At 42.5% G+C, this 14,674-nt stretch overlaps 2 protein-coding genes across 7 annotated transcripts in view; one reads left to right on the top strand and one right to left on the bottom strand.

Moving 5' to 3' along the window:
- The window catches only part of CUNH7orf50 (chromosome unknown C7orf50 homolog), a 111,567-nt gene that overhangs the window by 38,064 nt on the left and 58,829 nt on the right, over positions 1-14,674 (top strand). The window lies entirely within an intron of this gene.
- The window catches only part of GPR146 (G protein-coupled receptor 146), a 35,929-nt gene continuing 23,006 nt past the window's right edge, over positions 1,752-14,674 (bottom strand). For 3 of the 6 annotated variants that reach the window (XM_044433210.1, XM_044433214.1, XM_044433213.1), the window contains 2 exons: positions 8,613-8,738; positions 1,752-7,414 (listed from right to left, as the gene is read on the bottom strand). In XM_044433210.1, the coding sequence (XP_044289145.1) occupies positions 6,369-7,414; positions 8,613-8,619 (1,053 nt within the window). In that variant the 5' untranslated portion in view covers positions 8,620-8,738 and the 3' untranslated portion in view covers positions 1,752-6,368. Of the gene's footprint in view, positions 7,415-8,612; positions 8,739-9,900; positions 12,866-14,674 lie in introns of those variants that run through there. The other 3 variants (XM_044433211.1, XM_044433215.1, XM_044433216.1) reach the window with 3 other exon arrangements.

The following is a 14,674-nucleotide window of genomic DNA, read 5'->3' as shown; positions in this document are numbered from 1 at the left end:
TATAGATATAGGGGGAAGTGGTTATCTTGGTATTCTGGTCCTAAGTCATTTAGGAGTTTGCACATTTACAAGACCTTGAGTATGGTTTGATGGTTAATAGACTGCAGTGCAGTGATTTTAACACGCGTGCCTCTGTCCAGCTATTTCAGTGAGTCAGCTTCCTGCAGAGCATATTGCGGTTGCCTCCTTGAGGCATTGCCACTGCCGGGCTGGTCATATCTAGCGATGGACATTGCCATCCAGTCGTTGTAATGGATGCTTGGAGACCCTGGACCTCAGCTAGGCCTTGAGTCATGGTAGAGCTGGAAGTGGCCCGAGGGGCACTGGATGCAACCCCTGCTTAGTGCAGGCCTCCAGGGTGAACCATCCCTCTCAGATGGCTGGCCAGTTGCATCTGGAAGGCCTCTAGTGTGCGAGAGCCCACACTCTCTGCAGGTCATCGGTTCCATCGTCAGACTGCTGCAGCAGTACGGAATCAAGACATTTTTCCTGATCCGTGGCCAGAGTCTGGCTTTCTGTAACTTGAGCCCATTATTTGGTGTCCTGCACTCTGGGATGATCAAGAAGAGATGCTGGCCTTCCTCTTTGTGACAGCCTTTCACATACTTGTAGGGCGCTATCATATTCCCCCACTCCCCCGCCTTCTCTGCTCAAGGCAAAACATGCCCAGTTCTTTCAGTCTCTCCTCATAAGGCTTTGTTTACAGTCCCTGGATCATCCATGTTGCTCTCCTCTGAACCTTTTCCAGCTTGTCTAGCGACAAAGATGAATCCAAGAGCGCTCCCAAACTGTGGATCTGTTCGTTTAGAAAAAGCGCATTCCCATCCGGAACCAGTGAACGAGCCAGTTCCTGCATCTGGGAACCACCCAGGATCTTAGCCACCTTGTTCTGCCTTGATGGTGTTGCTGGATGCTTTCCTTTGTTTGGTTTGGGGACAAACTTGCTGCTACTTGTAACCTACCATGAGAAGACAAGGAGAGCCAACATGGCCAACTCAGTGGCCATTATTTAACACCCGAAGAGCTGCAGTGCATGCTGGGAGGCATTTGGATTTTACAACCCTGGCACCTGAGCAGTATTTACACTTGCATGACCCTACAGCAAACTGAGGGTTATTTCTTGGTTGTTTCACCTTCAGATAATCCTTGGTGGTCAGGGTCATAAGAGCATGAAAGCTCCTGAGCACGGGTAGTATATTCAGCATGTCGCACGGTTAAACAAGGTTAAACAAGGCAGAGTGAGCCTACCTTGTTGTGCAACCCAGACGACCCTTCGGGCTGTGAACTGTGGGTTGTTTAACTGTTGTGTTGCAAATTTGGTTGCCATGCAAAAGGCGCTCTGTGGTAGCTTTGCCTCTCTTCTAGAATGGAGAGTTGCATGGAAAAACCCTGTTGGGCAGGGAGATCTCTGCTGTTGGGCAGGTTCATGCAGAGGAAGGTTCTCTGATATCTGGACCCCAAGCAATGTAGGGCTTTAATGCTCAGTACCATCAGTTTGCATTGAGCCCAGCTCCAAACCTTCATCGCTGTGGCCAGGGTCAGTCTGACAGCCACATACTTCATCAGCTTCATGTTCCCCAACATTACAGCAGATTACGGTAGTTTGGGGCCTGGGTATTGTCCGAGGTTGCATAACTGTGCCCAGGTTAATTTAGCCTACTGCCCTCTTGCCTGCATCACTATTTTCTATTGGTGGAAAAAGTATTTGAATCTGAGAAGGTTTAAGCAATAGCAACAATGACACCGGTGGAGACTGAGGTGAACATTTTTATTTGTTTATTAATTTGACATAATTGTCTCCCCTGTCAAGAGGAGAACTACACATCATAAATCATTTTCAAAAATACTAATCTGTACTCTGAGAAAATAATACTGTTAATAATGGCACTCTTGTGCTGACTTTCTGTACACATAAACCTTATACAGTACTCTTTAATGGTCTAGAGGTTTATTCTAAAATGGTGATATATCTGTGTCTTCGGAAATAATTTAATAAATTCTTTAAAGTATTCTTTGTACATCAGTAGACTGCTCCTATCTGCAGATACACAGTATTGTTCATGGTAATGCTCAACAGGTTGGCTCATATTTACAAAGAAACCAGAACCCTTCAGACATTGAAATGTAAAGGCCCCACATTTGATTATTAATTTTGAGAACAGGTTTCCATTCTTGTTAATGTTCTTTATCTTCACTGCTTATCATTTTCCTTAAATCCACTCTGTTTTTTACTGGGATACAGATGGCAAACTTGTTGTCTCTTTAGAAATTTACTTGTATGCTTATCTGAAAATCACTCCAGATCCAAATTTTTTAAAATATACGTGGCTGCTGTACTTTGTGTTTGGTATTTTCGTGGAAAGAATATCACATCGGGTACTTGTGGTACATTATCAGGAAAATAGCTAAAATACCAGTTTCTCACATGCACGCTCCCCTAGAAAAGTAAACCAGTCTAAATGGAAAAAACAGGCATTTGAAATTACGTTGCAGAGTAATACTGTTCCTTAAGCAATATGCAAACATTGTGAATATGTTTGAAAATATAGGGCAGTCTTGGCACTGCTGGTTTGTACAGATGGTTACACAACAAAGAGATTGAACGTTTCTTTGTACCTAAAATACTGCCTTTTTCTTTTTTGCAAAGCACCAAATTAACCTTTCTAAAATACTTACAGTGAAACTTAAACCAAGTTTGCTATGTATGTATTTCCAAGCACACACCCCTGAAGTGCAAGATGCCAGTGATCTAACCTTTTTGATCAAGTGAAGGCAGAATGCTGGGCTGTTCATATTTAGACGGGCCTGTCTGCTCATTGCAAGGATTAATCCTGGGGTTTGTGGCTATCTCTAGAAGCAAATAGACAAGAAGTAGGACAGAAAATGATCATTCTAAGCACGCTTAGGGAATAAAGCTTGTTGAGTCCAGTGGGACTGATTTCTGAATGAAAAGGAGTAAGCTATTGTGTAGTTATTTACGTGAGATGAAACAAACAAAATGGTGCAGGCAAATCAACATGAATTTTGGATAAATGTGGGTTTTCTGAAGCAGAGAATTGAGTGGCAAAAGGAATTAAATAGATTTTGACTTCCAAAAGCGTGTGATCCTTGTGGAATTGAAACCGAATTCTAGTGCCAGTTTACTTTCCTTCTCCTGCTTTTCTGTTTAATTTTCCTCTTTTTAGAGAACACCTAGAGGCATTCATCGCACCAGAATCTAGCGTTAAATATTTGCATCTTAAAGGTCATGATAGAGAAGGGTAGGACAATAACATGACTGGTGGTCTTGTAGCTTGGAGCTTCGGTGCCTAAGAAAACAGCAAAGGATATTGTGCTTGACATGATGTCTATTCAGGATGTGAATTACCATGTCCGTATTGGAAAGCAGGACAGTTTTAGGTCATGCATTTGATAAAGCTCTTTTTGTATCTGTAAAGACACATCAGTAAGTACATCCTAAGTGAATCTGGTGGCTTGCTATTCGAGCCCACAGACCTAAGATGTTCAGTGCTGTGAATTACTCTTCCATATTTTAGTAAGCTCACAGTCCCAGGCAACACTGGCCTAGGAAGAACTTGCAGCAGGGCTCTGGCAGGCAGCATTTTGCAGGTGCAGACCCTGAAGAGGTCAGTCCTAGGCCTGCTGCTCATTTCATTGCATAAATGAATACATAATACATTGCATAATACGGTTGCCGGAAGTGTTTCCTTAAAGAAACATATGGGGAAAGGACAGGGACCGTTGCCCAACTCCTGCCCAGGCTGAGGGCACTTGAGAGCTTTGGCCTCTCTTTTCCAGCACTGGCAACTGAATCTGACCTGTAGCAGGCAGCAAGTACAGTTTTGACTAGACAGTTGGAATTTGTACGATCGTTGGTCAGCTGAGAGATTCATGCTGCCTGCTGGTCATTGGCCTTCTTTGGGCCTAATGAGAACTCTGTGCACGGGCATGCAATAATTCAGGAGGCTAAATCCCTGTCTTAGGCAATATATTTCCTGTTGCAAGCTCCATATTCCATGACTTCTGCCTCTGCTGCCCTTTCAGCAAACACGTGACTAGGTATCAGTGGCTGTGTTTGGAGGAGGACGACTGGTAGCGATGTGTATTACGCCACATCACATATTATACTCAGATAAATCATACTGATCTTAGCTTTGCAAAGCATATGAACAGCACCTCTTGTAATGGAGAGATCTGGGAAATCATTTCGTTAAACTGGAGCTGTGAGAAGTGGTTTTGGAAATCCATTTTGAGTAGACAGCTTTACAGAACGTGAAGAGAAACCTGAAGAGTATAAAGGAGAAGAGTCACAGTTATTTCCTGCCTCTATTTCTTATTGTGTGAAAATGCTAGCAAAAGGAAGGAAAGTGGAAGAAACCTCATTTCTCTCTTACTAATACTATTATTTTGATGTTAAAACAGACTGGGTGATTGTGGGTGCAGAACAGGAAATACTAAAAAGTAAGCCACCCGAAGAGACAAGTGAAATATTCTGTGTAATACGGAACAACAAGGTAGAAGAAGAAAGCAGTGGTGTATAGTTTTGAATCACAATGCACTTTGAACACATACTGTTATGCTCATATACCAGATAGTCCTTTATGCAGGCAAATGGCAACAGAGCAGTTAATTATGGGAATTAAAGAGAACTTGAAAAGTGTATTCAATAAAAATGTGAATTTAGTATGTTGCTGAGAAAAACTAAGTATTACTAATAGGAAAACCTGAATCGGGTGCGAAGAGAAGAATGTATGTGTATTAAAGTGCAGAGAAAAGGGAAAATACTTATGTGCATGGTTAGCCATTTTAGTTGCTGAATTCTCCACGCACAGTGCTCTCTGTGTGTTTGTGTAGCAAAGCTGGGAACCGTTCTCTGTTTCTTCGGGTATATCGGAGGCACATCTGCATTCCCACGTGGAGGGTGCGGATTTCCCTCTGCCCCATGCAGCCCCTCAAACCGCACTGCATCTCTTGCCCTTTGAGTGTAGCTTTTCTGGAGGCTGGAGGGGGGCTGCAGCGGGAATAAAAAGGGCCCAGGTGAGCATCAGACATCCTCTGAATCTAGCTTAGGCTCGCAGTTTATACTGGGTTTCCACATCTGACAAGAGGAGCGGGCAGCAAAGGGAAGCAAAAGACTTGGGCCAAAGCAGCACAGAAGTCCCGCTCCCAGTACATTCTGTGCACTGTTTATTCACACTGTACTGTGGCACAAGCTAGTAAGAAACTCAGTAAATTGCATCACTTCCCAAAAGACAATCATTAAATTGCATCACTTCCCAAAAAACTCTCATCAATCATTATCTAAATTAGAAATTCATTTTTGCAGTCCTTTAAAGCTGCTCCTTTAATGCATGTAAATAATACCTTGAAAATGCTGATTCATTCAACTGTAAAAAGAACATGTCCGTATGAATATTTATGGACCATAATGAATAATTTCCAGAGGTGTAGCCATATTAATCTCTTACAGCAATAATGACAAAGAGTTTTGTGGCACCTTAAAGACAATTTTACTTTGGCATAACTTTTTTGGACAACTGCTCTCTTCAAAAGTGGGCAGTGTCCACTAAAGCTTATGCAAGAATAAATTAACGATTAAATAGATGTTCTTTAACTCTGTCTGATTTTTAATTATCTTAAAATTGCCAACATCTTTGTCTTTCATTTTCTAGATAAAATATTTTAAAAACGTTCTTAAAATGTGGCTACTAGTGACTGAAATGTTTTGTGTTGCAGGGACAACTGACTTTTTGATAAGATGTAAAAAAATGAATACATTAGAACAAGTCTTTGACTAGTCTGTTTTAAAACTGCAAATAAATGTTGCTTTAAATCAGGGTTTTACAAAATCTCTCTTATATTAAATATTAAAAACATTTTATCTTTGATCCTTCATTGTTTAGACTATTACATAATTTTGACCAGCTTGATCATTAGTGGATATTATTTTAACTGAAAAGGTGCTATCCTCACCTTGAAATAAAACTACTTTGCACAATTAAAATCATATTTTATATGGAACATAAAGATACCTCTTTTCGCTCTATGAGATTACAAAGTGCTGGGTGTTAGTCAAAGCCTTCAGTTGGCCCACTAGTGATTTTCTTTAGACAGAATTACTAGAGCAAAGCTCATACTGAGTAACTGAATCAGTGCATTGAACGTCTTGGAAATTATGGGGTTAAGCCACAGACAGATTCTCAACAGTGTTCTCCAACCAGCTTCACTACCTGTGCAGGTTAAAACTGAGCTGCTGGTTTACAGTGTAATCCCCTTTTCAGCATCCTTGCTAAGTGGCCTCCATGTGAAAGTATCTTGGAGAATAAGCTTTGCAAACCAGGTACTGGCCCACCAGCATTCAGTCATACCTACGTTATAACTTGCTGAACAACTGTGCGCTCATGAGAGCAACCTTGACTCCCACAGTGGAGTTTTTTAAGCAGCCTTCGCAATTTATTTGGAAAGTTTTTGTTGATGTATCGGTAAAGGAGAGGCATGACAAAGCTGCTTGAGAAAGCCAAGAATTTTGACAGTCCTTTGGAAAAATGTAATATTCGAATGTAGTTTTCATCTGTGACTTTGCCTTGCATGCTAGTTAATGTGTTTACTAGAAGAATGACATAATAGGGTGTCCATAACGTGAACTGTGTGCAGACGGTAGCGATCAGAAGCCTGTGCACCGACGGGTCTAATCTCCCGCTGTCTTGGTCCAGTGGCGTCGCCTCCTTGCGTATTCGCAAGATCAACACCAGCGCATACAGCACCGCAATGGCTGGCACAACGTACCCGATGAAAACCATGATCGCGTCTGCGGCTTCCTTGTTCTGCATTTTGGAACATTCAATTATTTTAGAGGACACGTGGTTGCAGACATAGAACAGGAGGGACGAAAAACTGGTGAGCATGGCTCCTCCCCAGATAAATCCGCATACATGCTTCGTGTTGTATACACTGGACATGTAAGTCCTCGGCAGAGCACGTTCGATGTAGTAGTCCAAACTTAGCAATGTCGTTGAGTACATGATAACGAGGGAGGATACGTTGAATAAGATAAGCAAGGTGATGTAGACTTCATTGTTGAAACTCCAGATGGCCCATTTTGTACTGGCAGGTCCTAGAAGGTACATTGGTGCGATCGCGTTGATGATGAGGCCAGCGACTGCAATATTGACGAAGTAAACGTCTGGCATGGTCATGGTTGCTTTGTTGTACAGGTTGACCAGGACCAACAGGGCATTGTAGCAAAGGCCAATTGGGAAGCAGATGATGAGGTAGAGCAGTGAAAAGAGAGAGAGGACCAGGTGGAAGTCATGGCAGAGGTGCTGGTCCCCTGTGCCTCTGGTGCTGTTGAAAGCGTCGCAGCTCCACATAGTGACCTTCAAGTCGGTGTTTTTTCCGCCGGTTACCAGCTTTGCTAAATGCAGAAAAAGGAAGACACGAAATATGCTTTAAAAAGGAGAAATTCTATATGTCTCTTAACCGTATATACCAAGCAATTTAGACATTTAAAATATTGATAAAATCACTGTGAGGAGTGGTATGTAAAGGTTAAGTCTGTTGTCAACTTGTTTATGCCTGCCCAGGAAACTTAAATCTTGACTGACAAATTTTCATATGTTGTTAAAGTTATCAGTGATGATATACATACAGCATGATGGCTCTTTGTTCCCTGGCTTTTCTGTGTTTCATCTTGGATAGTCGTTGCTTTAGTTCAAACAATTGCTGCTTTTGGATTGTTAGTGAAGTGTTTATTAACTAAAGGATCAGTAATAGTGTTGATCTGAACATGGCGTTTTCCATGACTATTTTCACGCCTCTTTTCCCTATTGTAGAATATTACTTACTAGATTTCTTCCATATCATTTTAAACACTAACACTGTTTATTCCTTAGAAATTTTAAGTGCCTTCCTTTAATAATTTGTATAGCACTTTGATGTGCTGTCTGTCTTTCAGTCCTTCATGTTGTAGCCTTCCTTTCTGTCCTTTACTCTTGCTCCTTTAAATGGATCCTTAAAGCTCCAAGGCAGCTCTTGTTAAGGTCAGAGATCTGACCCCTGGAAGAGGAAGAAGAGGGACGGATGAGGAGGTGTTGGGGGGAGGGGAGAAGCTGTGGATCTGCTGGTCTCTTGAGCTCATGTAAATGCAGTTTTGGAGAGCAGGAACACTAAACAGCCTCTGCTATTCCTGCTGCCCCACGGGGCTTTTGCCTCCAGGGCTCAGGCTAAACACCCATACATTGCTTCCCCAGTAGTATAGCTGCGCTTGCACACATTCATCCCATGTTGATCTTGCCCACCCCCTCACATTATTCTCCCCCACTGTCCAAATGTAGCATCTAAGCTCTGTGGGATAGCGAAATCTCAGATATAATATAAAGGCAGAATCAAGTGGCACACGGAACAACTTAATATGGACACCTGGCTTCCTTTTTTCTATAAGAAAGCAAAATTATTCTAGTAGTAAATACTTAACTACTGGAATGAAATGTTACTTAGGAGCAGGATGAAGTAAAGCTGGTAGAGACCTCAGGGACTTGGGTCCAGGCACTTGCTCTCGACCCAGCCTACTTCATGGAGTTGCGTAGGATGAACTGGGCTGGGGGAGAGCTTACTTTGCATGTCCAATTACACATCGCTCTTCCATCTCAAGAACCAAGCCATTTCCAAAGCTTTCAACAGGCACAGAGGTGGCGAGATAATTTCTGACAACTTGCTTCTCTTGACATACAATGTTTTCCCTGCAGGAGCATCAAATGAATATTTTATAATTGCTTTGATCATGACTGAGTTTAAAGATACGTTATTATTTCTTACAGTAATTTCCTCTTTTATTAAACTACAGGATTAGCTGAAGCTACTTTATGACTCTTAAATAACATTCATCTAAAAAGAGAAGCCATGCAATGACACTTCAACTTTAAAAGAATTAAAATACTGTTTGATCCTTTAGCGTGGACATTATGGACACAATGAAACGTACACTGGGGATACTGATCAGAACTGTCCGTGCAAACAGACAGCGGCTTACCAAGGTCTCGGAAAGAGATAGGCTATGTCCACTCCTTTAAAAAAAACAAAAAGCCGGAGATGGCAGAGATTACACCTAGAACCTTCCTCATGGGCGGCAGCCTGGCCCACCTGAGGGCAACGAGGAGCCCAGCGCATCCTGACTCGTGTGTCAGGAGCACTCGACCACGAGCGGCTGCTCTGCGAGTTCCTCACATTTCAGTTGTGATCGGAAGAGCCCCTTAAAGTACGCAAGTAACGTCATGCAGAGAAAGTGAACCACCTGACCGTTCTAGGTTTTATGGAATGTCACACTCACACTCCAAACGGTGTAAGTAATATAGTTAAAATCCCAGATGTATTGAAAACAAATGACTTTTTGTGGTCTGGTAAATGATTTCTTGTGGGAGAAGCGCTCTTGCATTCTTTCACATTATAGATTAATCAATCTCAGAGTCCATTATTATTATTTTTTTTAAAAAACTGTTTAGGGCCTTATCAGGAGCTTATCTCTAAAACCAAGGCTGAAATCTGCAAAAAAGGAATATATAGCTGCTGTTTGACTTAACAGCATGCCACACTACGTTCCTTCATGCTGTTTGTTCTTTTCAAAACAGTCGACTCAGTAGTCCTTTGAGAATAGTTATTGCAATTGTCAACACAATACCAAAACATACCTTATAACAGGTGACGTGTGTGAGTGTGTGCGCGCATGCCCGCCCACACACATTTTTCACAAGTTTGTTCTGATCTTTAACTACACTGCTGTATCTTTACAATATTTCATTGATCAAGTGCTCTTTTTGTAGAACGTTTCGCTTCTTTGATTTGACTGATTTCTCATAGCTGTCAGCCCCCCCCTTCCACCCCCACCTTATCCTCTTAAACGCCTACCTTCAGTTCATGCAGCACGTTCCTTTGTACTTGAGGGTCCAAATATGGCTGATAAATAACATTTCAGGTGAAGAAAGCATGCTGAAGGGTGTCTTATTTTCCCTCCTTGCGTACATAGTGATCCTCTGTGATCACCACGACTTAAACAGCTCAGTAGTTTGTCTGCGTATGTGCTGCACTTGTTTTTCCTCTAGTAAATTACTCACAAAGTTTCTGCTTGTCTTGGCAAACCACGGCTAACTCCTCCCTTTCTCTGTTTACAGCCAGATTCAAGAAGGGGGAGGCATTGGAGAGGGGAGTGGTTCCTGACATTACACTGTGCTGAGTCTTGTCTGCTTCCAATTGATTGGTAGAAAGGGAGATGTTCCTGGAATACACCGGTTTGGTGTTGGGTTACAGCTGCTTTGCTTTGCTTTGCTTTGCTTTGCTGAATTTCATCTGGCTAGAAATTTACTGCATTCTCACTGAAAAGCAGGTTTGCCGTCAGCTGGCAAATTCCACTGGGAGTGTGAAATGTCTTACTGGGAAACTGTTACTGGGAAATTTATGGTCCTTTGAAGCAAGCTAGCATACCTAAAAACAAGCAACCAAATGCACATTTATTTTGAATTTAAAAGTTTCACAGCTGACCGCCATGCCATATCACAAACTGTGTTTTGAAACTCCCGTCTGTTTCAGGAGCAATATTGTGTGCACTGCTTTTTCAGACAAATCAGTCTTAAATCTAGTTCAGAAGTTCTTCAGATACTGATCAAGGAAAGTTCTTACTTGCTCATGCAAAAAAGCTCATTGCTGAACTTTCAAATCATCAGTAAAACAGCCTCATCCTATGACTGGAGAACTTTTCAAGGGCAGCAGTTTGGGCAGTTCAGGAACACAAAATTTAATGGCATACTCATGTTTCCTAAATGGCATGAAAAGGATCGAGTAGATGCACCATTGCAGAAGGTGAGAATTAGGTTGTCAGATAGTACCTTGCTTGTAATTGCTTAGACTAATTAAAACATTAGCTAAAATGGAACTGAAAGGTTGTTACTGAAACATGAAGCTAATATCCATTAAGGCCTAAGAGCGAACTCTCCCGCCTGTACTTTGTCTGATGGTTGTGCATGAGGCTTGTGGGTTGCGAATGCTTAAAGCTAATGGTACATCCTCCATAATTTAATTATGTGTTGTGTGAAGAAGGCCTTCCTCTTTTGCCTCTGTTCTGAATCTCACGCCAGTTGGCTTCATGGGTGACTGACTACCTTTGATGCTAGTATTATGAAAGAGAGAATGCAATGTCTTGTTTACTTCCTTCACACCAGGCATAATTTATACGCGTGCGTCATGTCACTTCCTTACTCTGCTTTTTGTCTAAATCAGACAGTCTCAAATTTTGTAACCTTTCCTCACAGGAGACTTTCTCTAGCCTATTGATCATTTTAGTTGCCTTTTTCTGGCTTTACAATGACCAGGTTTGGATGATTTGTTGACCCATGAATATTCCTCAACTGGATGGCATAGACTGTTGAAGAAGGAACAACTTGGAATGTTAACCAAGCTACAAACCATGGGCGAAAACTCTGGGTGGTTTCTTCCTCAACAGTAGCCAAACCCCAACCACCCTAAATAATCTGATCTTCGCGACATACTTGGGCACCTCATCTCTCACACCAGCCCTCGATCATTTATGTTGGCGGGTAATTGTCTTGTCTTGCACGCATTATAACATGCCAGTAAATTTCAGATGGAGCCTTAGCTCATTTTTATAAGCTGAGTGGATGTTATGCTTGCCAGAATTCCACCTGCCAATTCTTCTCACCTCCACAACAGACCACAGTAAATGGTGAATTAAGAACATACTCTTGGTTGGTCCAGATTTCTGCAGTAGGTTGTATCAAAGTCAAGATTAAACAAAATAACAATGCTAATACTAAATGCTGTGGCACTCTTACAATCTTGCAGGAATTCTTTGTGTACCAGCTTGAGAATCAGTTAGATACTATGCTTGACTAATGAATTAGAGCGTGGCACTTCACCGCTGTAAGATCTAATGGGCATCTCCATGGGCAGAGAAACTGTTACTTGCCAAGAAGAGCAATTCAGAACTAGTTCAGCCAAAGGAGAATTCGTATTCAGGAGAGTAAAAGTGCAAGTGCTTTGCATGATTTCTGAGGCCAATAACCGGGGCTCCTTTAGTGTTCTGTGTTCCTGCCATGCCGATCAAATTCCATGAACACGCTGAAGTCATATTTGGTAGGGAGGGCAGGTTGGGCAATAGGATAATATTTCACCTGCAGCTGTCTGACTCACCATTATTTATAAAACAAGCTTTTGATTAAACAGAGATAAAATGTCTTTTGAATTAGTGTAGAAGAAAATCCTGCTTGGTCCAGGGTGTTGCCATGAATAACCTGCAGCCCTGTTACCAAGCTTGCCATTGAGGATTGCATGGAGGCGCCCGTGACCAGTTTGTCTGGTGGGAGAATTCCAGCTCAAATACATCAGATGAAGACGTCAGCACCGTGTAGTGAAGTTACCGCTCTGTGGCATGTAAGGAAACACGATAATTTTCTAATGCATTTCCTATTTTTGCCCAATGATCAAAGCATGTCTCCTCCTCTTTCTTTTCACTTTTCTTGTTTGGCTTCCCTGGTGTTTTTATTATGCTCCTAAACCACAAAACCAAATCTGTTTTTGGAACTTTGTGAGCTGGGTGAAGCTGCTGAAAATAGGACTTGTACTGGAGAAACAGGTGAGAAGAGTTACGTACCCAGTGCCAAGTGCCATCTCCAAATTCTCCACTCTCAAAGTAGCTTTTCATTTTTTTTCTCCTTCCTTCCTTCCTTCCTTCCTTCCTTCCTTCCTTCCTTCCTTAAGAAAGTTGGAACTCAATTGCATGTTTATGGTGTAGTCAATCCCCTAGTAACTCCATTGTCATTATAATTAGCACAAGCCTGTTTTAGTGTACAAATTTGCTCTCAACCTCTGTAATTTTTAGTTTAAACCACCTCTCTCTCTCTCTCTCCCCCCCCCCTCCCCAAGTGCTTCTCATGACTATTTTTGATTAGGTTGCAGAGCCAAGCCCTTTCTCCAGGAGGCCCATTACAGGGTGCACAGTCTTCCTCCTGCTGCATTTATCCTCACAACCATCCTGCGAGGTAGGTCAGCCTGAAAGTCAGTCGCTGCCCCAAAGGCCCCTAGCGCTGCCGCCCAGATCTGCGTGCCTTTGCCTAGCCGTGCTTGGGAGCGTGAGCAAGAGGGCTGTCGCGCTCGGGTCCTTCCTGTGGGCTTCCCACCCGCAGCCCGCTGGCCGCTGCGCCTGCAGGATCTTCCCCAGAAAGGCCATTGGTCCCACGTGCCTCTTCTTAATGCATCCTCAGGAAAGAGAGGAAGGAAACTGCTCAGGAGGCAGAAGGAGGGAAAAGTTGGGCGTGTGCATTCAAAAGGGCACCTCCCGCGGTGCATCTTTGCCAGCCAAGTTTGGATTATGGAGCATCTTCGAACTAAAAGAAGCCTCAGTTATTACAGCAATTGAGATTGTTTGGAATGAGATCTTCCTCTCCCCCCCATCCAAAAAAAAAAATCAGTTATTTCAGGCCTGCTTTAGCTCCAGTGTGAGAAATTACAGTGCTGTTGATTTTATTGTAGTGCAGCTGTTATTTCAAAATTAAATATGCCTCAATGAGTTTGCCATCACAAAAACAGTTCATTCTCAAACCCAAAACTATTTGCTGGAAATACCAGAGCTTAGACCTTGCAAGATAGGCAGGGAGTGAAAGTCAGTACCAGAGGAGAGTTTTTCACAGATGCTTTTCTGCCAGTTGGAGAAGACAGGCAAGAGGCTGAGCTGGTACTTCTTCCAGAAGCCATTAGGCCGCATCCTGGCAATAGAGCAAGTGGGAGCTGACTGGAGGCTTTTTGCCATCAGCAGAGCGTCCGTGGACTGCTCAGGAGATGCCTTTTGAAGGGCAGATGACGGATATTTAGTAGGCTTTAGCCTTAATCATTTTTAACAATCAACAAGAGTGTAATTTCCCTAGCTGTTGTTCTGCTCATCAAATGTTATTTTTAAGGGAATAACATTCTCTGCCTCCTGCTCTCAATCTCATTCCCACAACAACAACCCTGTGAGGTAGGTTGGGCTGAGAGTCTGTGACTGGTCCAACGTCACCCAGTGGGCTCCATGGCCGAGCAGGGACTAGAACCCAGATTGCCTGAGTCCCCAGTCTTATCAGTGTCTAACAAAATAAACAAGCAGTTAACTACCTCCCTTTTATCATCCTAAACTGGGTGAGAGGATAGGAAACCGAGGCCGGCTTTTGCTGTTCGTCCCATTCGTCCCATGCCTGTAGGCATCGAGGCTTGGAGCTTCGTGGGCACTGGGACTGGATTGTGCCCTTGTGACCTCTTCTGTGAACCCAACAGAGTCTTTGGATTTCATATCTCAAATGATGTTCCTTCTCAGGCCTTGTTCCAGATGCAGACCACCATGTACCTTGAATACTTCCGTAGAAAGGGGAAACCAGGCAGAAACTGCTAATCAGCCGCACGAGAAGCTACACTGACTGAAATCTCATTTCTAGTCAACTATTAAACATACAGGATATTTAATAAAACTATTCATATACCCATTTAAAGGAACACTTACAAATGTTTCAGCTTAAAACTCAGAATCCAAAATGTATACGGAATATTTAACTATTGGCTTCCTGAAGCCAGGAAGATGATGTTTCAATATTTTTTTTCCCTCGTTTAGGATTTATGCTGCAGACAAAAAAGTTTGTTTCTA

Source organism: Varanus komodoensis, unplaced genomic scaffold, assembly GCF_004798865.1.
Source record: "Varanus komodoensis strain SLA01 unplaced genomic scaffold, ASM479886v1 scaffold26, whole genome shotgun sequence".
Taxonomy (NCBI): domain Eukaryota; kingdom Metazoa; phylum Chordata; class Lepidosauria; order Squamata; family Varanidae; genus Varanus; species Varanus komodoensis.
This window is presented reverse-complemented; position numbering and strand designations above follow the sequence as displayed.